Source organism: Salvia splendens, chromosome 1 (genome assembly GCF_004379255.2).
Source record: "Salvia splendens isolate huo1 chromosome 1, SspV2, whole genome shotgun sequence".
In the NCBI taxonomy this organism is placed as follows: Eukaryota; Viridiplantae; Streptophyta; class Magnoliopsida; order Lamiales; family Lamiaceae; genus Salvia; species Salvia splendens.
This window is the reverse complement of record NC_056032.1, coordinates 4489884-4515017: the sequence shown is the minus strand read 5'-3', so window position 1 is coordinate 4515017 and position 25134 is coordinate 4489884. Positions and strand designations below refer to the sequence as shown.

The 25134-nt window shown below is 37.6% G+C and overlaps 4 protein-coding genes across 5 annotated transcripts; 2 read left to right on the top strand and 2 right to left on the bottom strand.

The window, feature by feature from the left end:
* The first annotated feature begins 1935 nt into the window (after window positions 1-1935).
* LOC121805197 (pectinesterase inhibitor 9-like) lies at window positions 1936-2607 on the top strand. Its single transcript, XM_042204991.1, has one exon. It carries the CDS (start codon window positions 1969-1971, stop codon window positions 2605-2607), a length of 639 nt encoding a protein of 212 aa, XP_042060925.1. The 5' UTR covers window positions 1936-1968.
* Window positions 2608-2838: 231 nt separating this feature from the next.
* On the bottom strand, window positions 2839-7403 carry LOC121794280 (methionine aminopeptidase 1A-like). 2 transcript variants are annotated; one of them, XM_042192375.1, is made up of 17 exons: window positions 7292-7403; window positions 7097-7182; window positions 6779-6829; window positions 6322-6507; window positions 6166-6241; window positions 5905-5952; window positions 5747-5791; window positions 5197-5296; window positions 5026-5077; window positions 4912-4953; window positions 4520-4581; window positions 4326-4424; window positions 4020-4093; window positions 3857-3926; window positions 3554-3619; window positions 3379-3467; window positions 2839-3182 (listed from the first exon to the last, which is right to left on the bottom strand). In XM_042192375.1, exons 2-17 carry the CDS (start codon window positions 7168-7170, stop codon window positions 3105-3107), a joined length of 1212 nt encoding a protein of 403 aa, XP_042048309.1. In that variant the 5' UTR covers window positions 7171-7182; window positions 7292-7403; the 3' UTR covers window positions 2839-3104. The 2 variants fall into 2 exon arrangements, with proteins under 2 accessions (XP_042048309.1, XP_042048316.1); XM_042192382.1 differs by having other exon boundaries at window positions 3857-3893.
* A 1724-nt stretch (window positions 7404-9127) lies between these two features.
* Window positions 9128-10534, bottom strand: LOC121804563 (probable pectinesterase/pectinesterase inhibitor 36). The gene is made up of 2 exons (XM_042204168.1): window positions 9961-10534; window positions 9128-9807 (listed from the first exon to the last, which is right to left on the bottom strand). The coding sequence occupies exons 1-2, from the start codon at window positions 10532-10534 to the stop codon at window positions 9128-9130; spliced, it is 1254 nt and encodes a 417-aa protein (XP_042060102.1).
* A 10746-nt stretch (window positions 10535-21280) lies between these two features.
* On the top strand, window positions 21281-24033 carry LOC121809265 (pectinesterase 2-like). Its single transcript, XM_042209796.1, has 2 exons — window positions 21281-22279; window positions 23210-24033. The coding sequence occupies exons 1-2, from the start codon at window positions 21400-21402 to the stop codon at window positions 23896-23898; spliced, it is 1569 nt and encodes a 522-aa protein (XP_042065730.1). The 5' UTR covers window positions 21281-21399; the 3' UTR covers window positions 23899-24033.
* The last annotated feature ends 1101 nt before the right edge of the window (window positions 24034-25134 follow it).

The following is a 25134-nucleotide window of genomic DNA, read 5'->3' as shown; positions in this document are numbered from 1 at the left end:
GGACAAGACTAACTAAATAGAATCCCTAAATCAGAATTGAATTGAATTGAATTGAATTGAATTGAATTGAATTGAGTGAGGGTTGACTGTCAGAATTAAATTAGCCGGTTATGCATGGGCCACGAAAATTGCTAAACCAAGTAATTTTAATTAATCCTCCATTATAAGTCGTCGGTTTAAATAAAGCCCTTACCAAGATACACCTAAATCTGATGACAATATAAAAATATGACAATTTTTCGTAATTAACAGTCATTTTGTCATAATATTGCACTCTACACGGATGGTTTATCTCTTAATCAAGGACTTATAATAATTATAGGAGATTAATATGAACGAAATACACAAAATTATGGTGATGACAGTTTGAGTGAAGAAGTGCACATTGTATTTAATTAGCAAATCATGTAGTAATTAGGAATATAATTGCCTTGAGAATTCACTTTCATATGGAAAAAGTGTGAAGCTTGATCGTCTCTGTGTATTTGGTATTTCAATAAATTTTAAGTTATTTGAATTGTATCTATAGTTGTTGATTGTTGAGTATTTGGTTCTCTTATTATTCAAATTATTTAAATAATTGCGTGTCAATTTCCTTTATTTTAGCATCATGCTTTTCAAAAGCAATGCTTCCTGAATACAGTAGTATATTAATTTTGTAGCGAAGAAATGGAGCAGAGGCCGACAACATAGCTGATACTATTATTATTAGTATATATTATGCATATTAGTATTATGTATTATTATTACTATTATTATTATTTTGTTACAAAATGTTTTTTCTTTCTAATACTTATACAGTTTGTACTTCACCACCATATTGTTTACCTACTATTCTCAATATCAAAGAAAAATTTCACCGGGAGGAGGAATCAATGGATCATCTTTTCTTTAAGTGCTCGAAGACTTGGACAGTTTGGGGGAAGATCATGCTTTGGCTTGGCATAGCGAGGAGATCAACGACGATAAGCAGTGTCATCAAATGGGCAGGACGGCAATTCGCGGTTCACAGATTGTCCAGATGGCGAAAAGGCTTGCACTCATGGCTACAGTGGCGATCATTTGGAGGACTCGGAACAAGATTGTCTTTGATGTGAAAACTTGAGACGCAGCTAGGGTCATCTTTGAGATCAAAGAAGCTACCTACGACATCTTGTACTCACACTTTCCACATGAGCAGGTTCTTCTCCACCTTCCAGACAGATGATGGAATTCACAGGTTTTGGATGTTTTGGTTTTCGACGCACTTTGAGTCACTCATCAGGGTACTCTTTTTCCCCTTGGGGAGTTTTATCCCATGTGATTTTTTCCGCAAGGGGTTTTAACGAGGCCCGCCCACTCTGGGTTTAGATGGGTGACTTGAACTGTGATCGTCCTTTTTGGGGGCTTGCCCCGTGTTGTTCGTTTCTTGGTCTTTACCATGTTGCTTTGTACTAGCCAACTTGTGGCTATATATCTTGTAATTCCTCGGGTATGCCCGAGTGTATGATGTAAACGTTTGATTTTGGTTCTATTTAATTTATTTAGTCATAAAAAAAATTCATGATCTTTGAGTCATTCCAGTCAATTCAAAAGTTAAAAAGAGAAATCTTTTGAGTGTTACCCAAGTAAGAATGTTCTTGCCCCACATTATTCTTGAACATGAAAATTTCTAAGACAAATTAGTAACTCCAAAGTTACTTAGCATTCCAAATGGCCCCACCATGAATTAAGGTTTTTGTTTAGTCCAAATCCGACATAAACTATCCAACCTGGTTCTACAAACACATGGTCATTGACATTGTTAAAATAATATTTATATCCTAGAATTCAATCTCATCCAATCCAGCCATAGAGATGCATGATGCTTCAAATCCTCTCTATATAAACCTCATAACCGCAACTTCATTATCACACATCAACATCACACATTAATTCAAAGTCAAATTCCAAACCCAAAGTTTTTTCAATCTCCCCTCCACACATACAATGGCAAAAACAATAGCCTTCCTAGCACTTTCCCTTCTTGTCCTTACCCTAGTTCAAGCCCAGCACCCGGTCTCCCGGGGGCGTGCCCGATCTAGGGCTAGGGCGTTCATTGAGTCGCAATGCGAGACAACTCTATATTCCACTATGTGCGTAAGCTACTTATCACCCTACGTTGCTAGCTTCACCAAAACCCTAAGCCACCGGCAGCTCGCCCAGACGGCACTGAAAGTCACCCTAGCTAGGGCCGAGTCAACACAAGCCTACATCACCGAAGTGGCCCAGAGGCTGAACAAGACCAATGGCCCAGAGTCCCGATCCGTGAGGGAGTGTTTGGATCAGATAAATGATGGAGTGGATCAGCTCACAAAATGCATCAAGGAAGCGCAACACATAAAGGAGAATGGCGGAAGCAGTAGTGACTTCACATGGCATGCAAGCAACGTCCAAACATGGATGAGCACTGCATTGACCGATGCAAGCATGTGCATCGATGGGATCTCGGGCCGAGCCATCGGGGGGAAGACGAAGGCCTTGATCAAAGCTAGGGTTCTCAATCTTCAACACGTTACTAGCATTGCGCTGGCCTTGTTCAATAGATTTGCTGCAAGATTTAGGGCTGCTTATGTTGTCAAACCCTAGTTCATTCAATCCCTTTTTAAGTTTTTGAGCGTCTTGGATGCTTTGCTACATATTGTTTATTGAATTTGATTTGTTTGTTTTCTTATGGAAAATTACAATGATATGAAAAAATAACATGTAAAGTATATTGATTCAAGTTTTGGAAATTCTTATATTTACATACACTTATATATCAATGAATAATTAAAAACGCAACAAGGTTAGAAAATCACTAAAGGTGGTCAGCCGATATATAATTCTAAACTGAGAAATTTTCTGAACTTGAAAATTCAAATAACAAAATTTGAATCCTCTCATTTGCTATCTTATTATCAGTTGCTGGAAATAATACAATCATTTGAAACTGAAAAAAAAATTAACTCAAAATTTGATAATACGCAGAAAGTACACAAATACAACACCTTGCCACTAAGAGCAAGTAAGCAACAAGAAAACCGCATTCCTCAAGTAGATGCAAAATGTTGCTTGAATCATCTCAACAATAATCCATAATCCATTTATGGGCTCACCCAAGGAAACACTTTTGGCGACGAGGGCAGGCGTGCAGAGAGAACTTCAACTCCGGTATCTGTGACCTGCAGAATCGTCGCAGGCGTTACCACAAGAATACCAAGATTCATTAAAGCAATTGTTCTAGTACTGATATCCGCCAGAATATTATGTATAATGTAATACAGATCAATGACGATTAGACACGTAAACTTTGATGTGGAATGTACTATGTAGTATAGATTCCTCCAAGAATGTAAAGAGCCCAAGCTGAGATTTTACCAGAAGTGTATGTTCAAATTGGGCACTGCGTTTTCCGTCAGCAGTTACAGAAGTCCATCCATCAGGCCACGTCCGATCGCGCCAAACACCTGCCATGGAAGTGATTTTACATGCAAACAGAAAATATATAAAATTCAGAGATTCAAACAAAGTGCATTTGGTTAGCAATATCTACCAGAATTTATCATAGGTTCAATGGTAAATGTCTGGCCCGCTTTCATCACTCCAACAGCTTTATTTTCTGCTCAAGGTTAAGGCATCACGGGAAAGTGGAAGTTACAAGGTAATATGGAAAGATGATATGATACATATACTCTCGGATCAGGAATCCTAATGCCAATATATATCACAAGTTCATTTATCTCAAGCCAATTGATTTTTTTCAGTACCATTCACCAAAACAAACATGTGTTATTAGAATTATCCTCAAAGCAAGATATGATAAAAGTGTAACAGTTCAACTCCATTTTGAGGATACTTGCATAATGGGGTATATTTGGTGCACAGTGGAAGAGCTCGCCAATTCCATGACCACAATAAGATTTCACCTGTAGAATGAGAAAAAAGAGCACTTGTATATCAGGAACGTCAAAAGCTTGAATGAAAAATTATAGGTTTACAAATAAGAGACACTCAGTTACCACAGAGAAACCAGACATAGAAGCATGCCGGCTAATGATTTCCCCCATTTCCCGGAAACGGACTCCAGGTTTAACTATAGAGAGCATGAATAAGACCCAATAAACAGTCAGGGGCATGATTCCGAGATGATATTTAAAGCAGAGAAATGGGTCAAAGTAACAAGCACAAGCAGTAACTAAATAATTTTGAGTTAGTATGATTGTTCGAGCGGGAGTTGAAAAGTACATGGGAAAACTGGGGAAGGAAGAGAAAAAGAGCTAGATACCAAAAGAATTATGCCACGTCACAAAAGGGCAAACACTTACCAGCTGCTATTGCTTTATGCAGGCATTCATATGTACATTGAACCAGCCGTTTAGATGCTTCATCAACATTACCAACAAAGTATGTTTCATTCAAGTCAGCTGCACAACAAGACAAGCAAGAAAGTATTAAGTACCTTTACATTATGAATATCTCATAATAATTATGACCTTGAGTTAGAAATGAGTAACCTTACCATGTACCCCTTTATAGTATACAGTCACGTCAACATTGACAATATCTCCATCCTCTAATATCCTGAATGGTAGAATCAGAAGTGAGTGAGAAGGTAATTTCCCTGTATAGAATGGTTACCCACATTTATTACAGTTATTATAGATGATGTGTGTGTTTCTTTACATAGAATTCAAAATCAAGAGGTCGGGTCCATGGACTGTCCTTAAGTTCTTGAGCCGAGGAGAAACAAATTAGAGACCGGAAGAATATTATTTGAGAATCATAAGACCAAAGTCACTAAAGAACCTCAGAGTTCAGACTCAGACACCAGATTCATGGTACGAAATGGATTTCAATGGCTATACAACATTAGGAGCTATGGTATAATTCGTGCTTGAGCTTACAACATACCTTGCATCAGGGATCCCATGACAGATGACTTCATTTACTGACCTGAGAGAATTAAGAGTTCATAACTTCATATTTTGATGTGAATAACATAACATCAAAGTAAGAAATACCTACGTGCAGCAAGACTTCGGAAAGAAATGATAATTTAAAGGAGATGGATATCCTCCTGAAAGAAAAAATATAGTGCATACAGAAACATCATATCTACTAATCTGACACATAAAAAAACAAACAAAATTCTCCAGGTAGGGATATAGTGTTAAATGTGAGGTATGGAAATCATACCAGCAGAAACAGTTGCTTCATGAACAACAGCATCAATTTCATCAGTAGTAATTCCAGGTCTTACAATCCGAGCAGCAGCATCCAAAACTTCCCTCGCAATCTGGAGGTAAGAATGAAACACTAAGCAAGAAGTCGAAACTATACTCAATTGCCGAAATATATTGCATACTAAATACAAGAATAATAATTTGACTCTCCGAAGACAAGATGCCATCTAATGTTGTTTCAGCTAGACTTTTACCAAGCAAGAACAGTATTTCTAATTTTTTATGAATCTCTTTTTTTTTTCAAGACCAAGGCATCCACCAGTGACCAATCCCTTGCTGATTTGTAGGCACTAGAGGGTGTGACCCCTTTGGATTTAAGGATACTCTATACCCAAAGTCAAGGATCGGACCCTTTTGGTAAGGATGGATGAGTCCCCTAACTTATTAGTGATTCATTGTGTCTATTGTGTGTGTTTCTCCAACTCCAGTATATTCAGTGAGATGAACATCAGAACATGCATGCATAATTTCTATATTAAGAACAGAACAATAAAGAGGCTTACCTGGCAAGATTCTCTCATTCTCTTGATTTGCTCTGGAGTCTTGATCTTCATAAATTATATCATGAAAAATAATTGGATCCATCCAGTCATATCCAGTTTACTAGAAATAAAAGGTAAAGACTTTAGAAAGCACACATAACTCAGAGACGAGTGACTACCTCCACAACATGTTGCAGGTCACTATTGGGTTCAATTTTCGGAATTCCCTGAAAAAGGTAGAAGAAATAGATGTTATGCACCTGATATAGGCAGGAGTATTAGCGGAAAAACAATTATGTCTTCTCCCTGAAAAAAAGTCCCGGTGAACATTAATCACCAGATAACCAGACATGCCATTTAATACTGTATGTTGTATCCAGTACAAAAATTCAAAGCTTAATGCAGCAATCATTTAGAATTAAATGAACTAAGAAACTTACATCAATTGCCCAGTCAGGTTGATCAATATGATTAGGTACAAAACGTTTCTGCGATATTGGATATGGTCTTAATGGTCTGAAAAGGCAGAGGAAAGAACAGAGTAAGAATTGAGTATAAACTTTCGTAGTTGGGACAGGGGTTGAAGTAATTAGTACCCTGTCCAGTCAAAATGTGGAAGTTTTGGTGTCCGAGACTGTCCTTTCCGCATGCAGTATAGCCAGCCATCATTGGGCAGGCCCAAATTTCGTTCAGTAGAATTTTCAGGTGCAGGGGAAGAAGGTTTTGTACCCGAGTGAACAGATTTATGCGAACTCCAGGATGCCTTGAAACAGTCTTGGGAACTAGAAAGGGTAATGATCTTCATCAAGAATATGCATTAACTTCAATATTGCAGCCAATTCCACAAAGAATGAAGCCCTAGTTACACTAATTATCATACACAAGAACAGAATAATTACTACTATGGTGTGCATCTACACTTCAACCAACTAGACACTCCGATTCCATAATTTAGACTCTCAGTCATCTTACCTACTTTATTTTGAATTATATATATAACTATATCCTACTTATAAGTGCAAAACATACTTTTAAATACAACCAAAGACTAACCAGAAAGCGGCATCTTCACGGGGAAGCTTTAGTTGTACGCACTTGGGGCACCTATAAACAGCAAACATCACCATGAGTAGTGTGCACAGACCATAGCACCTCAACACACTTAAAATTTCCCAAAACACGAATAGCAATCCAGTAAGTGAAAGCCCCACCACCAGTCACCAGAAAATCAAATTAACCAAATAAAACACCCTTTTCAATGCAACACCAGATTATAATTAAGGGTTGCGATAAAGATTCAATCTTTAGTCCCTTCCAAGCCGTAAAAGATAAATTAAAAATAGTGCAAAAAGTGAGGAGAGAATATCATACTGAAGATGAGCAGGTTTGCCACATCTAGCACAAGATAAACCGGTGTTTTCCACAGCATCTGATCCACCTGCCATTTTTTTCTCCAACTGCATCAACCACAAATAAATTGAAAAACTATTAACAGACAATCCAATTCATCCAATGCTTTTCACAATCAACAGTTACGTCGCAGTAATTAGTAGACGAGATTATTACCTTGGCAATTCTGTGATTTCGAGGAAAATAAGAATGCTAGGGTTTTCCACAAATTACAATTAGACGGACACGGAGATGGAGGGTTTATAAGAAACGGTTGTTTTGGTAAAAGTCAACTTATAAGAAATTATAATGAATAAAAGAAAGAAATTCATATTAATAGTAGTAATATAATACTCCGTCCGTCCCATTAAATATATAACATTTGAGAATCGACACGGGATTTTATGTAATGTTATTTTGTGTTTAATTGGGGTAATAATTAAAAGAGTAAACTACATAAATGGTTCTTGATCTTTATTTTATATCGTCTTTTTACCTCATGACAAAAATAATCTTGAGTATCAAACATGTCATTTTTTTTGTTATGTAGGATAATTTTGGAAATTTCAATTAAATAGTACTACCAGAGATGTAGTTTTTTTTTCTTCCTTTCTTATTTCTTTTTTTCTTCTTTAGTTTCTTCTTATTTCTTTTTTCTTCATTTTCTTCTTTCTTTTTAGTATTTTATTCTTCCCTTTTCTTTCTTTTTACTCCATAGTTTATGTTTCCGCTTTTTTTCTTTTCTCTTCTTTCTTTTTACTGTTTTATACATACATCTAATTGTATTCATAATATAAATCAAGAACAAAACACCTAATTAAATTAATTATTTAAAGTAATTAAATCAATTGAATATTTTTTATTAAATTATTTTATACTTATTTTAAGGTTGAAACACCTAACTAAAATATTCAACTCTTTATATCATTACGAATACAATTCACAATTTTAAATTGTTATTAAGACTATATTGATTAGTTATTAATTTAATATAAATAATACTAATAATAATTGTTATTATTATATAATATTATATGATATTTAAATAATAATACTATAATTATTTGTTAATTACTAGTTTTTATATTATAATAATATTATTATTATAATAATTAAATATAATTATAATTATAATATGTTTAAGTATATTTGAATGATATTGAAAAATAAATAAATTATTAATGTATAACATTAAATAATAATATTAATATTGATTAATAATAATAGTATAAAGAGTGAGGAGAATGAAAGAAAATATTATAATATCACTTTTGGTACTAGTTTTGTTTATGCCTAAAATATCCTCCATGACACAAATGGAAAATGCATTTGTTTAGAGAGCATTTTGGGGTGAAAATCTTATCAGGTACTAAAATTTGATTAATAGGTAAAAAAACGATATAAAATAATGATCATATACCATTTATATGCGAAAGCGAAAGATCAGACATTTAGGTAGTTCACTCTAATTAAAAATAAAAAATGTCAGTAACATTTGATGAGGAATTTATTTTCTTGCTGGGCCGGGCCGGGCCCTGTCCAATTTTTGGGTTTATTACTGGTCAAACAAAGCAACCAAACATTGAGAAAAGCTATGAAACTTAACTCTATTACATTACCACTAAATATGATTAAATATCATTTTTTATGATTAAATATCTACTTATCAATTCATTTTGAAGTACAGGTACAGCGATCATAATCAATTAAATAACCAATGTGCAATATTTGTAGTATTAAACTCCATTATCCTCCTTATCGTTTCTTGCATAGAGAAGACCACCAAACAAAATTGTGTGCAACATTCTCGTAAAAAACATAGCAAAAGAAAATAAGCTACTATTCCACACTAGTAAATTGTATACATAATGTTTTGTCTAGTTTCTTAGTATATTATAGTTCTATATTACCACCCTAGCTATATACTCTAATTAAGCCATATTTATATTCATATATATTATATATAATTAGTATATGTTAATTAATCCTAACCGAACACCATCATAAGCCAGCCTAGAAAGGCACTCCGGTCGCCGGAATCCACTGATCGCCGCCGATAAAACCCCTAGCGCCCAACTTCTCAGCCTCACGCGCGTCGCTCAACACGTGGAATCCCGGCCACTTAACCCGCCAGGCCGTGGATGCTCCTCCTCCCGTATTCATGAACTCCGCATAGTAGAGCGTCGCAAGCGCAAATCCGCCGCTCCACTCCTTCCACCCCCTCCGATCAATCAACCCGTCCAAATCCGTCTTCACGAAAACCGTCCTTGAGAATTTCTTCCACGGCCGCCCCAGAAAGGTCTCGAACCTCCCCTCCGCGCCTCGGAGATCCGGCGCCGCCCGCACGCGGCAGCAGACGACCGAGATCCCGGTGTTCTGGTTGGGGTCGCTCCGCCCCTGCGCCGTGATGAAGTTGGACTGGTGGTCCATCGGCCGACGCACGAGGATGTCGCAGTCCTCCAGCACCGCCGCCGCGTCGCCGAATATGAAGTCCACTGTGCCGTACACGTGGCAGCTCCGGTAGAACTGCCGGAGCGAGAGCGTGTAGAGCGTGTCTTGGTAGCCCTTGAAGCTGCACCGGTAGAAAACCGACCGGTCCGACCCCACCCTCAGCGCCACGGCCTGGTGCTTCCCGGGCCTGGCCGTGTTCTCAAACGTCATGTCCCGGGCCCAAAAACCATCACCCGAGACACCTAAGTATAAATACTTAAACTCAATAGTACTAGCATATATAACATGTAGTGGCATAGTAAGTAAATAACGTTACAAAAATCATAGTACTATCAATAATCCAAATAACTTAAAATATGTTTTTAAATAAAATTTTAAAAATATAGTGTCTATACCGAATGTGGCAGAACTGAAAGTGGTGGCGCCGTCTTGTACATTTCGATTTCCGGTGACGATTGTTTTGTCGATGCCGTCGCCAACGAACATGAGGTTGGTTAATTTTCTTCCAATTTCTACATTTTCTCTATACACGCCTGATTTTACGTGTACTATCACTCGCTCGGGCCGGTTTCGGCCCGATCGAGCTATCGCGGCCACGGCCTCGTTAATTGTTTTATAATTCCCGGATCCATCTTGGGCCACCACATAGTCCGCATTCGAGGTTGCCGCATTCCACGCCGCTAAACTCCCTCTTCCCTGTACCGGGCCGGGCTTTCTCGGTAACACTGCCTTACCCTTACGTTTTCCCATTGGATTAGCAGTCTCGGCCCGGTATAAGCCCAAAGCCTCCCTAATCACCTCAGTCAAATTATGGGCTTCAAAGGAAACCCTCATATCTCCCAGCCCATCCAAACAAGCGTTGTGGCCAGCCAAGGCGGCGCTCAGCCATGTGAAGGCGTCGTCACGGCTCCACTCCTCCCTCTCACCGGAGACCAACCAGGCCAGCCTCGACTCCGCATCTTCGTACATCACCGCACAGTCGAGGAGGGCCCGGGATGGAAATCCCAGCTTTCGGCCCGGCCCGGTAACAAATTTGAAGCCATTAGCCCAAGCGATTGCTTGGCGCATGCCTTCTCTCGTGGCTTCCACCGCCTCCACATGTTTCTGGATCGGTGCAGCTTTTGCAGCGGCAGCAATGATTAGAAGAAGAGCAAAGGTGGTGGAGAAGCAAGGCATTTTATTTTTCGCTAAATTGTTTTTTATATTATTATAATTTGCGATTGATGGAGAATAATTAGTGTAAGTGAAGAGGTGAATTTGGTGAGGAGATTACACATAGGCAACACATGTGTCGTGGTGGAAGATGGCCGATTTAATAATTTGCATGGCGTTTTGTTGCATGGGATAAGAACGATGTCGTAACGTATACTACAACGTAACATTATTTTGTTCTTATTATCACGGAGTCAAATTTGTCGATTTTTTCATCTTTATATTGTTGTTTACTCATGTTTCCCTCGTGACCTTTTTAAAGTGATCTGTATTCGTTGGGAATCTTTTGACTATTGTGGATCTTTGTCGAATTGAAAGAGCCCACCAGCCTCAAAGTAAAGCCCAGTAAAATATATGGCGGCTTCTTCGGCCTTAGCTCATCTAGTGTGTTGGGCCCGATTCATTCATTTGAAATGAAATGGAAATGAAAAAAATTTACTACTCCATCCGTCCCACAAGAATATGCACTCTTTCCTTTTTAGTACGTTACATAAGAATATACACTTTCCAATTTTAGAATCTCTCATTTTCTAATGAGGTGAGACTCATTCTTCACTAACAATACTTTTATTACTTTTTCTCATTACCTCTCTCTTACTTTACCAATTTTGCATTAAACTCGTGCCGACCTCAAAATGCATATTCTTTGGGGACGGAGGGAATATATCATAAATAAATATAATTATGAATACTGTTGGAGAAGATTGCACCAAATCAGGGAAAAGATATACGGGAATCAATCTTTACCAAGTATAGGAGATTTGGAATCAATGTAATTATGTTAATTAGGTTTACCATATAGATGAGTCCTTAGCCCTATATATTGACGCTATGTGTATAATGTAAATTCATTCAGAAATAATATATCGATTCTACCGATACTTTAACATGGCCTCAGAGCAGGAATGATCTTGGCTCAGAACAATATCATCATAGCCACAATATACCAAATTCTCGACCTCATAACCAAATCAACCACAGAAATCAAACCCTACATCAGAAACGATGTCAGACACCGAGAAGGATACAAAAACGGATCTGGAAACACCAACAAAGTTAAGGAACAACAAGAACGTTACTGTCACGTTCAAACTGAACGAAAAGGACTACCCGATCTGGTCCAGATTGACGAAAGTCAAGATAGGAGGCCGAGAGGCCTACGGTTGGGTAAAGAGGGAGGCTGCCCGGAGGAGTATCAACACAGCCCCCCCACCCACCGGAGACGACGACGGCAGAGCATCCGATTCGTCGACAGGAGGAGGAATTGGGCACGGCCTCGCTGCCCAGAGCCAACGCCCCAACTCGCGCGGACCACCACGACCCACCACGACCACTCACCGACCGGGAAGCAGGCCAGACAAATCCCGGCTAATCTGTTCTCATTGCGGGAAACCGAGACACTCCCGGGGGGAATGCTTCCTTCTAATCGGATATCCGAAGTGGTGGGAGGAGAAACAGAATGAGAGAGCTCAAGCAAAGCTCGCAGTCAACGTAGATGAGAAGGGGCATCCCGCTCGAATTGGTGCCGGAAATAGGGAAACGGCGACTGGCCAAGGGAAATCGTCGGCTGGAGCTTCGACCGGCGGCGACGGCGTTCGTAGAGTCGGCAATTTCGCCGAGAGGGCGGAGGAGCTGAGGAAGACGAGCGGCGCCGTCTATGAAGGTAAAGGGTTTGGTTTAAAACCAAACCCTTGTATTTTTCCCTACTCTACTTTTGACCCCAAGAAGAAATGTTTATTACAAATTGGACCCCATGATATTTCATTTAGACCCCCAGATCCTATGGGTTATCAAACACGGCCCCAGAATATGGAAAATTCTCGAAAAAGCCCAAATATTTGCAGTTTTATGTCAAACAACCCCTTTGCACCGTTAGAAACTATTTTCGCTGCATTTCATGTTTATAATAATGATAGATCGAGCAATAAGGGTTGGATTTTTGACTGTGGAGCCACAGATACTATGACCCCGGATAGAAATGATTTTAGTAGCTATGGTGAAATTGCTGATACATTTATTAGAACTGCAAATGGGGAGTTGATTACTGTTGTTGGGTCGGGAACTATCAATATATCTCCTACTCTATGTTTGTCAAATTGTCTACATGTTCCTACGCTATCTCAGAGATTGATGTCCATAAGTCATGTGACTAGAGACTTGAATTGTACACTTCTGATGCACCCCACTTTCTGTATATTACAGGATATTCAGACAAGGAGGATTCTTGGGCGTGGCACTGAGAAACAAGGACTTTACTACGTGGATGAGATAGCTCAACATGGCAATGCGATGCTGGCTCACGGAACCACGAAACAAGAAATTTGGCTGTGGCACCGAAGACTAGGGCACCCCTCTCCTGGTTACTTTAAACTTCTTTTTCCAAACATTTCTATTCCTACCGATTTTTCATGTGAAACATGTGTTTTGGCCAAGAGTCATAGACAGTCTTTTAAGCTTACCAACACCCGTATGAATTCTATTTTTTCCTTAATACATGCTGATGTGTGGGGCCCTGCACCAATTGTTGGTGGGGGCAGTTTTCGATATTTTGTGCTATTCGTGGATGATTGCACTAGAATGACTTGGATATACTTTTTGAAACATAAATCTGAAGTTGTGGAAAAATTTGTCTTATTCTATAAAATGATCCAAACCCAGTTTCACACCACTATCAAAACCCTTAGGTCCGATAATGGGAGGGAGTTTGTTAACAATTCTATGGCCCAATTTTGTAAGGATGAGGGAATGATCCATCAAACATCCTGTGCCTACACACCCGAACAAAATGGGGTAGCCGAGAGAAAGAACAGAGTTATCCTTGAAATCACCCGGGCTCTCATGATCGAATCCAAGGTACCCAAATATTTCTGGCCTGAAGCTATAGCCACCTCTGTCTATCTCATGAACCGTCTCCCTACCAAAATCCTCAACAAAAAAACCCCGCTCGATACCCTCTCCAAAATGACCAAAATTCCCCAACACCTGAACCTTTCACCTAAAGTCTTTGGGTGCACCGTTTATGTCCATATCCCGAAACACGAGAGAACCAAACTATCACCTTGTGCAACAAAATGTGCCTTTGTCGGGTATGGGATAAACCAGAAGGGATACCGATGTTTTGACCCTCTCACCAAAAAGGTCATTACTACCATGAACTGTAACTTCCTAGAAACCGAATTCTTTTACCACACCCACCTTAGTAGTCAGGGGGAGAGTGATCCAGGTAGTTCACCAGACTATCTAAGTTGGGTTGTGCCACTTCCAAACTCTTCGATTGAGGATCCAACAGAACCAGTTGTTATTGCCGCCGAGCAAGTCTCACCACAAGAGTCATCTCATCCGCCGTCCCCGGATCCTCCTTCGATGATATCCGAGGTAATTCCTGAACCCGATCCTAGTGAGAATACAGTTTCTCCTAACCCCTTGAGTCCAGATTTCCCCGAAGAAGATAATACGATTGACAGTGATACTGGAGGGTACGTTCTCCCTCATCGGACTACAAGAGGAATACCACCAAAGAGATACTCCCCTGAGAAGATTGGGAAGAAGAGCCGTTATGGAGTAGCAAATTTTGTGCAAGGGAATTTGGCTAAAATGGCACGGGCTTTCGAAGCCGCACTGTATGAGGAAGAGGAAATTCCACAATCGGCAGAGGAAGCAATGAAACATAAACATTGGAGGGATGCTATGCTTACTGAAATGAGGGCACTAATAAGGAACAATACATGGGTGAAAGGCAAGTTGCCTGAAGGAGTAAGGACAGTCGGGTGCAGATGGGTGTTCACTATAAAACATAGACCAGATGGCACGGTGGAAAGGTACAAGGCCAGACTTGTGGCTAAAGGGTACACTCAAACCTATGGAATCGATTATGATGAAACATTTTCACCTGTGGCGAAAATTAATACTGTGAGGGTCTTGTTCTCAATCGCCGCCAACAAGGATTGGCCACTTCACCAGTTCGATGTGACTAATGCCTTCTTGCACGGGGAGCTACCAAAACCAGTCTTCATGGAACCCCCACCAGGCTTTGCTAGTGAGTTCCAAGATGGAGAGGTGTGCCAACTGAAAAAGACATTATACGGGCTCAAGCAGTCTCCAAGGGCATGGTTCGGGAGATTCACGGAGGTGATGAAGAAGTATGGATATAAGCAGAGTAATTCCGATCACACATTGTTCATTAAGAAGAAAGGAGGTAAAATTACGTGTCTAATCATATATGTAGATGACATGATTATCACTGGAGATGATACAGAAGAAATGATCGAGCTAAGGAAGAACTTGTTCAATGAATTCGAGATGAAGGATCTAGGACTCCTTAAATACTTCCTGGGGATAGAAGTGCTAAGATCGAAGAAGGGGATCTTCATAAATCAGAGAAAGTACGTCCTCGACCTATTGGCAGAAGTGGGAATGGTGGACTGTAAACCTGCGGACACTCCAATGGTCCAAAATCATGGGTTACAAATGAAGGAAAACGCAAGACTTGCCGACAGGGGGAGATATCAGAGGTTGGTTGGAAAATTGATTTATCTATCACACACTAGGCCAGATATTGCTTATGCTGTGGGAGTTGTAAGTCAGTTTATGCATGCACCACAAGAAGAGCACTGGGATGCAGCATTAAGAATCGTCCGATACTTAAAGGGGACGGCAGATCATGGACTTCTGTTTGAAAAACACGGGAACTTGGAGATACATGGGTTTACTGATGCGGATTGGGCAGGAAATCCGAACGATAGGAAGTCAACCGCAGGATACTTCACCTTTATTGGAGGTAATCTTGTGACATGGAGAAGTAAGAAACAGAAGGTGGTAGCACTCTCTAGCGCGGAGGCAGAGTTTCGCGGAATCAAAAGTGGATTGACCGAACTACTATGGCTAAGGAGGATTATGAAAGAATTGGGCCTAGACTCATCGAAGACCTGCAAATTGTTTTGCGATAACAAGGCAGCCATCAGCATTTCTGAGAACCCGGTTCAGCATGATCGAACCAAACATGTTGAAGTTGACAGACACTTCATAAAGGAGAACATTGAAGCAAAGATAGTGGAGATGCCATTTGTCAAGTCCGAAGATCAGTTGGCGGACATCCTTACAAAGGCAGTGAACTCAAAACTATTTCGGGAAGTATTGTGCAAGTTGAGCATCGGTAACCCTGTCGCTTAACTTGAGGGGGAGTGTTGGAGAAGATTGCACCAAATCAGGGAAAAGATATACGGGAATCAATCTTTACCAAGTATAGGAGATTTGGAATCAATGTAATTATGTTAATTAGGTTTACCATATAGATGAGTCCTTAGCCCTATATATTGACGCTATGTGTATAATGTAAATTCATTCAGAAATAATATATCGATTCTACCGATACTTTAACAAATACGAAAGAGGTTCAAATGATAATACATATTTCACTGTCCCTCCTCCCAAATAATTTGAAGCATTCTTCTGTTACGAATAGAGTATATTGAAAGAATGATTATAAACTAAGCGATAGGTTATATAAGTAAGCATTAATATAAGAATGCATTAGTTTCTAAATGAAAATCAATTTTGACTATCCATTTAATCAATAATCAGGATTAAGAAACTAGAATGATGCGAACCATCCGCATATCAACACAAGTAATTTGGCGTGAGGAAGTTTTTAACATTTTGCTTTTGTTTGTACTTTAACTTTTATGTGTGGTGTAGTACTCCTTTCATCCCTGAAAAGTATGAACTGTTTCTTTATTAGTTCGTCCCATGAATGTATGATTTTTTAAATTTTGAAATAGTTAAATTAACACATTAATCATAAATATCATTTTATTTACAACTTAAATCAGTACAATTCACTACTAATGATGTGAAGTCCACTCTCCATTAACATTATATACACTACCATTTATCTATCTCTCTCTTACTTTATCAATTATACATTAAAACTTGTGTCGATACAAATGTTCATACTTTTACTAGAGGGAGAGAGTATAATACAATGGACTTTGCTTTGTTAATTAATACTACTAACTCGGTAATTATATGTGCAATACGGCACCCACAAACCATTTGATTTCATGAACCTGAAATGAAAATAAAATTATAATTAGTCAATCTTAAGTTTATGTAAGTGGGCATATTTGATTCATAAAAATTTAGAATCATCTAAGTGCTGTCAGTATAGCCAAATTCCCGGTACCAATCCATCAACCTATTTCTTTATTTATGAACCATGCATGCATAACTATTCTTCATTATATTTAATTGGATATGATATTACTGAGATTATGTCTTACTAGCTTATTTATATATAGTGTGCAATCATTTGGTTTTAAAGTGCTCTACCAATCTTAAGTTGTAATATATGATTAATTAGTGTGATGCACTTTTCTAAAAATTGTATCCACCTAACTCTAATTAAAGTGTTCGTGACATTCAAATTTATAGTAATTCGCAATCATGAAATCAACGTACATACACTTCGCTATCACCATAAAAGTAAAAAAGGGTGAGCATAGGAATCCAAAATTCAGACTAAATTGATCGATATGTTTCGACTAAAAAGTTGTGTATAAATTAAAAGTTTTGAGAAAGGAAACTAATGACTAGTGAACATGGTAAAATATAGATGAATAAACACCTAAAATCGACGAACAACCATATTAATTACAGTAGTTATTTTGTGGCTGTATATGTGTTGCATTTATTTAATAACCTCAAGTTCATGAATTTATGTGATTGTGCATATTATTTTTGTTTATTCATTAATAACTGTATGTGTTTTTGCATGTAATCTTATTTTTCACCATGTATAATGCAATCATATATTTATATGAATTAATTACTTATTTCCATAAATTATTGAGAATTGAATTAGCTAGAATGAACAACATAGGATTGTGACATCGTGTTAATAATTATAATTACAAAATCAATCATCCATTTCAATTCTTGGTTTGTCGGTAAACGACAGGAGACAACCACCAATAAGTTGAACACACACACAAAATAAGATAACTGGCTCACAATTAGAAAATTAAATAGTATAGTACTTATCAAATTGCGCTAATTATATCAATAAATTCACTCTCCAGTAATATTATATACTACTACATAGTATGTATATAAAATAGTATCATATCTACATCCTCAATTTCTCAGGAATTCCTTGTTTGTTTTATAATACTAGTAGTACTGATGATTGACAATTGGAGTTCGTGACAAATAGGAGTATTTAAATAGGTGAACGTGAACTCCTCTTCTGATAGCACACAAAAAATAATAATTAAATGCCTCAATTTTTTTAAACTTGTTTCTATTTGTTAGGCATCAATCCTGAGCAATAATTAACAAATATCAGCAAATGAGTTTTATTTTTTTTTAAACAAAGTTGAAAGTATACGTTGGTAAAAAAATTCGGGAGTTGACTTGTGCTGTCATTTTAAGAAATGAAATTCAAACTAGGCAATTAAATACGATTAACAGTATCATAATTAATTCCCAGTTGAGATTAATTATTTTTTCGTCATACATATATATGATTGCATAACCTATAAATATTTAATATCTGAAAGTTGAATGATATATTTTTAATGAATCACGCGCTGTCTTTATTGTTATATGATTATATTATGGCTCTACCAATTACCAATCATGTCTTAATGTATATTCATATTGTTTTTATTTCTTTTTAATTTCGACTACGCATGTAACGTGTGTTCCTCTACATCATATAATTGCTTTTTAAGACGTAGATGAGGTCGACTCGACACAATGATTGCAGTAACTTCGCTCCGACTTTTGAAGGTCGTGGCCAACTTTCATTTTTCGTCTGTCATCCATTTTTAGTGAGGTTGTTGCATCGTCTTTGCCTTTTAACACTAGCAAGACCTTATTTACTCACGTGTCCAATCACGAGTTTCAATCTAGGTTCGTCATTGTTTCAAACCATACTCGGTGGATATATATTTCAATTTAAGAGATCAAATTGATTTGTTAATAGTCAAATTTCTTTTTTTTTTCAAAATTCTTTAGTCAGACTGTTTTAATGAACTAGGTAGTACGTAAGTCGTATACGCCATAGTGGCACTGGCGAATTTGATAATCTCTCGCCTTTATTATGAGAACAAATAATATTACCAATGGTTGAAATTCCATTTTCTTTATTTCTTTTATATGCTTACAATTAGTATTACTAAATTAATTAATAATTAAAACATAACAAGATATGTTTAACGTAATTTTTGCCCCCCTAATTAACCACCAACTAAGAAGCTAAAGAAACAAAATTGCTTAATAATAAATTAACTGCAATTAGTTAGGATGGCGTCACGTCACTCACGCTTTTCTCGATTAATTTCCATGAAGATAAAAAAAAAATTAGAAGTTGATGAAGCTTTATGGTGCCGTTGCGTATGCAAAATAAGTATAGTAATTTTCACTGTATTCGTTGAATTCATATACAAATTGTAAGTCTTGATGGTCATTCAATAATTGGTAACAACCCAATATAGTATTTATTATTCATTAAGTAATATGATGTTATAATTTAATTAGCCGAGAGAAATAACCTTGAATCTCTGTTCACAAAAAATAGTCATGTTTTTATTTATTTATGAGATCATTCACAAAAATTAGCAACTTTAGTAAAAAAAATTGGCAAATAGGTAAATTCTTTTATCTACTAATAATATTCCCAATTTTTATTTATTTATTTTTAACTTTACTAATTTCACATTAAAAGTTGTCTATTAATAGTAGATGGATGCAGTATGTTGCTTATAAAGTTTTGAAAAAACTACTGCTAATATTATAGGAGTAGCTATTTGCACTTACCATTCAATTCAAATAGTACTCCTATAAATTCAATAAGGAGATAATATGATGAGATTTGACACAAATTCATAATTTCGTATGTATCTCTGTTGTGTTAAAAAGTGTACATTCCTATTTGCACTGTTGCAGTACTTCAATAAATCCATTCGACTTAGTATTTTATAAAATCGGACCGGACCGACTGTTTGGCTGCGAACTGTTTCTTGGTCTAGTTTGATTCATGCTATAAAACCGCTAGGGAGTTGGACTGTTTTGAACCGGGGAGAGCCAGCTGGTTGGGACGGAAACCGGAAACTGGTTGCACTTTGTTTTTGATTTTTAAGCTTTTGACCAAAAATTTGTAACTCGTGGGAAACGATCGCTAGACCTATTGTACACATATAAGGCTCCTCAACAACTACACTACTTTTTTTCCTAAATAACATGAACTTTAATTATTCTTATATAAAAACGATAAATATTAGTTATATATGCCATGTATAATTATTATTTAATTATTTTATATTATTATAAATAAATAAATTAATTTAATATTTTATGTAAAATATATTTAAGTATATATATTATCTATTAAAAAAACTTTTATTATATCTATAATTTACTGAATCAAACTACCCATTAAAATTTTGTATTTTATTATGTACATCTTATATATTTGAATATAATTATACATAAAATGTTTGTACTATATTTTATGCTTAATACTAGTATATGATTAATTTTATTTATCAATTATTATATTTTAACTATACTCAATATTAATTATTTTATAATTATATTTTATATGTCACAAAATGTAATATTTTATTTATAATATTTAATTATCGTTTATGTTTAAATTATACCTTATTCATTAAATTTATAAGTATTATATAACTAGTTATATTTATCTTTTACTGTACATATTTAAATTTTATTTATCATCCATTATATTTAAATTTTACTATTTTATACTCACTCGTCCTCTAATAAGAGTCTTATTTGGTTTACACATAGATTTTATGAAATGAATGTAAAGACAAGTGGATTGAATAAGTTAGTGAAATAGTAATTAGTTTTATAGTAATAAAATGCGAGTGAAATCATTGGTGGAATGTAGAGCCTACTTACCATTTATGATAAAAGAGAAATAAGACGATAGACGGAAATGGCAAAATAGAACTTTTAACGTGGAACTGAGGGAGTACTATTTGATAATAGTATTTCGATTCACCGATGATCTAACCGATCTGACCAGTTAAACCGTGAACACATAGTTTCACCGGTTTATTTAATAGGCCAATTTTTAAAAGATTGATTTGACTAGTATAAATCCTTGTCCAAAAGCAGCTAATCGCCAATTGTAAAGTGTAGAAGCAGCAGCAACATCCATGGCTTTTGAGTTTTGAACACGCAATTACGTACAAATTTTATCTAGTCAATCAACATCAAATTTAACCAATTATATGCACCATAGTCCATAAATAATCTAATTAAAATCTCTAATTAAAATCTCAGGTAGCCAGTTAGATATTCGTGTACGCGTTACATGCCTCACCAAATTTATTCCAATTCTTCAAGGTCAACTTTCATACAAATTATACTAATATCAAACCGGATAAACATATATTGAAGAAATCCATGATTAGTCACTAGTCTATCCATAAACACACAAAAAACCCCATTTTCAATCCATCAACCTCATAATTCAACTAGTTAGGTACTCCATGGCTCATCAAATTCTCAATCTCCCTCTCCCTATTTAAACACTACCAACACAATTAGAACCCTACACACAAAAAAAACCACACACACACACATCAACAATGGCAACAATAAAAATCCTAGTACTCATATTCCTCCTATCATTTTTGTCGGCTTCTCCGGCCATCTCCGCCTCCTCCTCCGCCGTGAAATCATGGTGCAGCCAAACACCACACCCGAAACCATGCGAGTATTTCCTCGCACACAACCCTAAATACAACGTTTCCATAAACGGAAAGCCGGACTTCCTCCGCCTCTCGGCCCAGCTTGCCCTGGACCGCTGCATGCATGCGCAGAGCGGCCTCTATCATCTCGGCCCGAACTGTCGTTCAGGCCGAGAGCGGGCGGCCTGGGCCGACTGCGTGGACCTCTACGAGGAAACCATCCACGCGCTCAACAAGATCGTTGACCCAAGCACCAAGTGCACAGCCACCGACGTGCAGACGTGGCTGAGCACGGCGCTCACCAATTTAGACACGTGCGTCTCCGGCTTCGCGGATTTCGGCATCAATGACTACTACACCAACTTCCCCATCATGTCCAACAATGTGAGTTTGTTGCTTAGCAATACCCTAGCTTTGAACAAGGGGGTTTCTAATTCTAGTACTAGTGTGAATGGTTATAAAGAGGGGTTTCCGAGGTGGGTCCGGCCCGGGGACCGGAAGCTTCTGCAGTCATCTAACCCTAGGGCAAACGTTGTGGTGGCGTTGGATGGGTCGGGGAATTTTAAGACGGTGGCGGCCGCTGTGGCGGCTGCGGGGAGGCGGTCGGGGAATGGGAGGTATGTGATTTATGTGAAGGCGGGGACTTATAGGGAGAATGTGGAGATTGGGAAGGGTGTGAGGAATGTTATGTTGTTGGGGGATGGAATTGGGAGGACTATTATCACCGGAAGTAGAAGCGTCGACGGCGGCTCCACCACCTTCAAATCGGCTACGGTTGGTGAGTCATTTAATTGCATATAATTGAGTTGGTTTAGGTGATTTATGTGTCGTGGATGCAATTGGAAATTGAGACTCTAAAATGGAAATAATGTGACTTTTATGTGTGATGAGTGAGTGCATGCATACCAAGAACCAAAATTATTCTTGTACCAACATATCTATGCATTGTGCATATATCGTTAATTTTTTTTACTAAATCCAGTATGTTTATATGGTTGATTTTTTTGAGTTGATAGTAATGCTTGATTTGTTTGAGTTGATAGTAGGACAATGATATCAACTATCAAGTATATAACGACCCGAATATTTCTAACATTAGATTAATATTGAGTTGCTTGTAGAAGGAGGATATCGTATATAACACATTTAATACATCCAGTCTAATTATTCTTTACTATTTTTCTTATGAAAAAATAATGAAGCATTTGAAAAACGGCGAGGATATGAATAATGCGTTGGATTTACTTTTTCAAACTTAATTGTACATTTTCTGATGTCCGAAAATAACACTTTTCATGGCTCATAGAAATAAATTATTTGGATCCTTTACATCGCGTTTTGTCTTCTAGAAAAACATCATATTCATAAACACATAAATAAGCATGACATACATCTAAGTCATGCAAAATTGTATTCACAAACAAATCAAAATTACTCCCTCATCCCATAATAGACATAGAAACAAGCATGAAACGTTCCATAAATTCATAATAATAGTTCACATTTATTTATGAAAATATTTTCATTTTCTCATTTACTTTATCATTTATAGGTTCCACCATCCACTATACTATTTCAACCATTTTTTCTTATTTCTTTTACTTTATCTCCAAATAGTCTATTTCCATGTAACGACTAGATTTTTTGTAAAATATGTACGTAATTTTAGTTAACTAAAACTTTATTAACCAAATTGGAACAACCACAGCTGCTGTGGGAGACGGCTTCATCGCCCGGGGCATCACGTTCCGGAACACGGCGGGCGCGCGGAACCACCAGGCCGTGGCGCTGCGTTCCGGGTCGGACCTATCCGTGTTCTACCAATGCAGCTTCGAGGGGTACCAAGACACCCTCTACGTCCACTCCCAGCGCCAATTCTACCGCAACTGCGACATCTACGGCACCGTAGACTTCATCTTCGGCAACGCGGCCGTGGTGCTTCAGAACTGCAACATCTACCCGCGCGACCCGCCCAACCGGACCAACACCATCACCGCCCAGGGCCGGACCGACCCGAACCAGAACACGGGCATTATAATCCACAACTCGCGGGTCACGGCCGCCCCGGACCTCCGACCCGTCCAGGGATCCGTCCGGACCTACCTGGGCCGGCCGTGGAAGGAGTATTCGCGCACGGTCTTCATGAAGACCTCGCTGGACGGGCTGATCAACCCGGCGGGTTGGATGCCGTGGAGCGGGAGCTTCGCGTTGAATACGTTGTATTATGCCGAGTATGCGAATACGGGTCCCGGGTCATCCACCGCGAACCGGGTTGATTGGAGGGGCTATCGTGTGATCACGAGCGCCTCTGTGGCCGCGCAGTTCGCGCCGGGGAGGTTCATTGCCGCGGATTCTTGGCTGCCGGCGACGAATGTGCCGTTTACGTCGGGGCTTTGATTTGGTTCGAGTTTGAGTTTTATTGAATTAATTGTATTTATATTTGTGCTAATCCCGTGATTATTGTACTTTGGTTTCTTAATGTGGTCTATGTTTCATTGATGAAAATTGGAAAGGAGGAGTATTAATTATCAAGGAACACTTTAAAGAGAAATTTCGGAATAAGGGTTTAAATTGGCTGACCTTTCGTAGTTAGGGATTCAATTTGCTGACCTTTCATAATTTAGGATCGAGGCATGCGTATTTTTCGTAATAAGGGATTTCTGATATTTTAGCTTATTTATGTGCTTTTTAAATATTAATTCCCTCTAACTATTTATCAATTGTCTAAATTATCCTCTTTAAATTTTTACCTAAAAATGAAGATTTTGAATCAGATTTGGAGGATGCTCTCGAAGCTGATGATGAAATTGAAGATCTATGCAAGGCCAGGGATTATGTGATGGAGAAAAGGTCGTCTGATCCATTTTTCAACACGACTGACCATAAATGGAACGAGATGATTAAGGAGGCTACTGAGCGTGGTCATCTTCAGGATATGAAGGAATGTGAAGACTTACTAGAGGATATGCTTAATCTCTTTCTCATTAGTATAAAAAAATTTATGCCAAGTAAATTGCAGCATAGAGGTAGCGGAAAGCATAAACCTAGAAGAAATACAGTAAAAATATTTACGAAAATCTAAGAAGCTGACTCCAAGAAAGCCAATTTAGTGATAATTGTTCACGTAAATATATGGAAAAGAAGGAAAAAAAAGTTGGACAAATCCTATTTAGAAACGGTTGGATCTATATTTTTTTATAGAATTTTGGTAAAAATTTGAAAGGGGTAATTTAGACGATTGATAAATGGTTAGAGGGAAATAATATTTAAAAAGCACATAAATAAGCTAAAATATCAGAAATCCCTTATTACGAAGAATACGCATGCCTCGATCCCAAATTATGAAAGATTAGTGAATTGAATCCGTAATTAAATCCATCATTGACATTTAAATTGTTTTATGTGTGATGCGTTGCATTTATTATTGATGAGATTTTGGTGAAAGGCTTGAATGCTTGTATTTAAAGATGTAATTCAATATACCAAAAATAGAGGATCCATTCCGAATTCATTATGAAATCAATCTTTCAACAAATTGCCCAATAGTTTGTTATGTTCATTTCCAAATACACAAAAAATTATATGCATGATAACAATAGCAAAAAGCGATAGGTGATTTAAAGGGATAGTGAT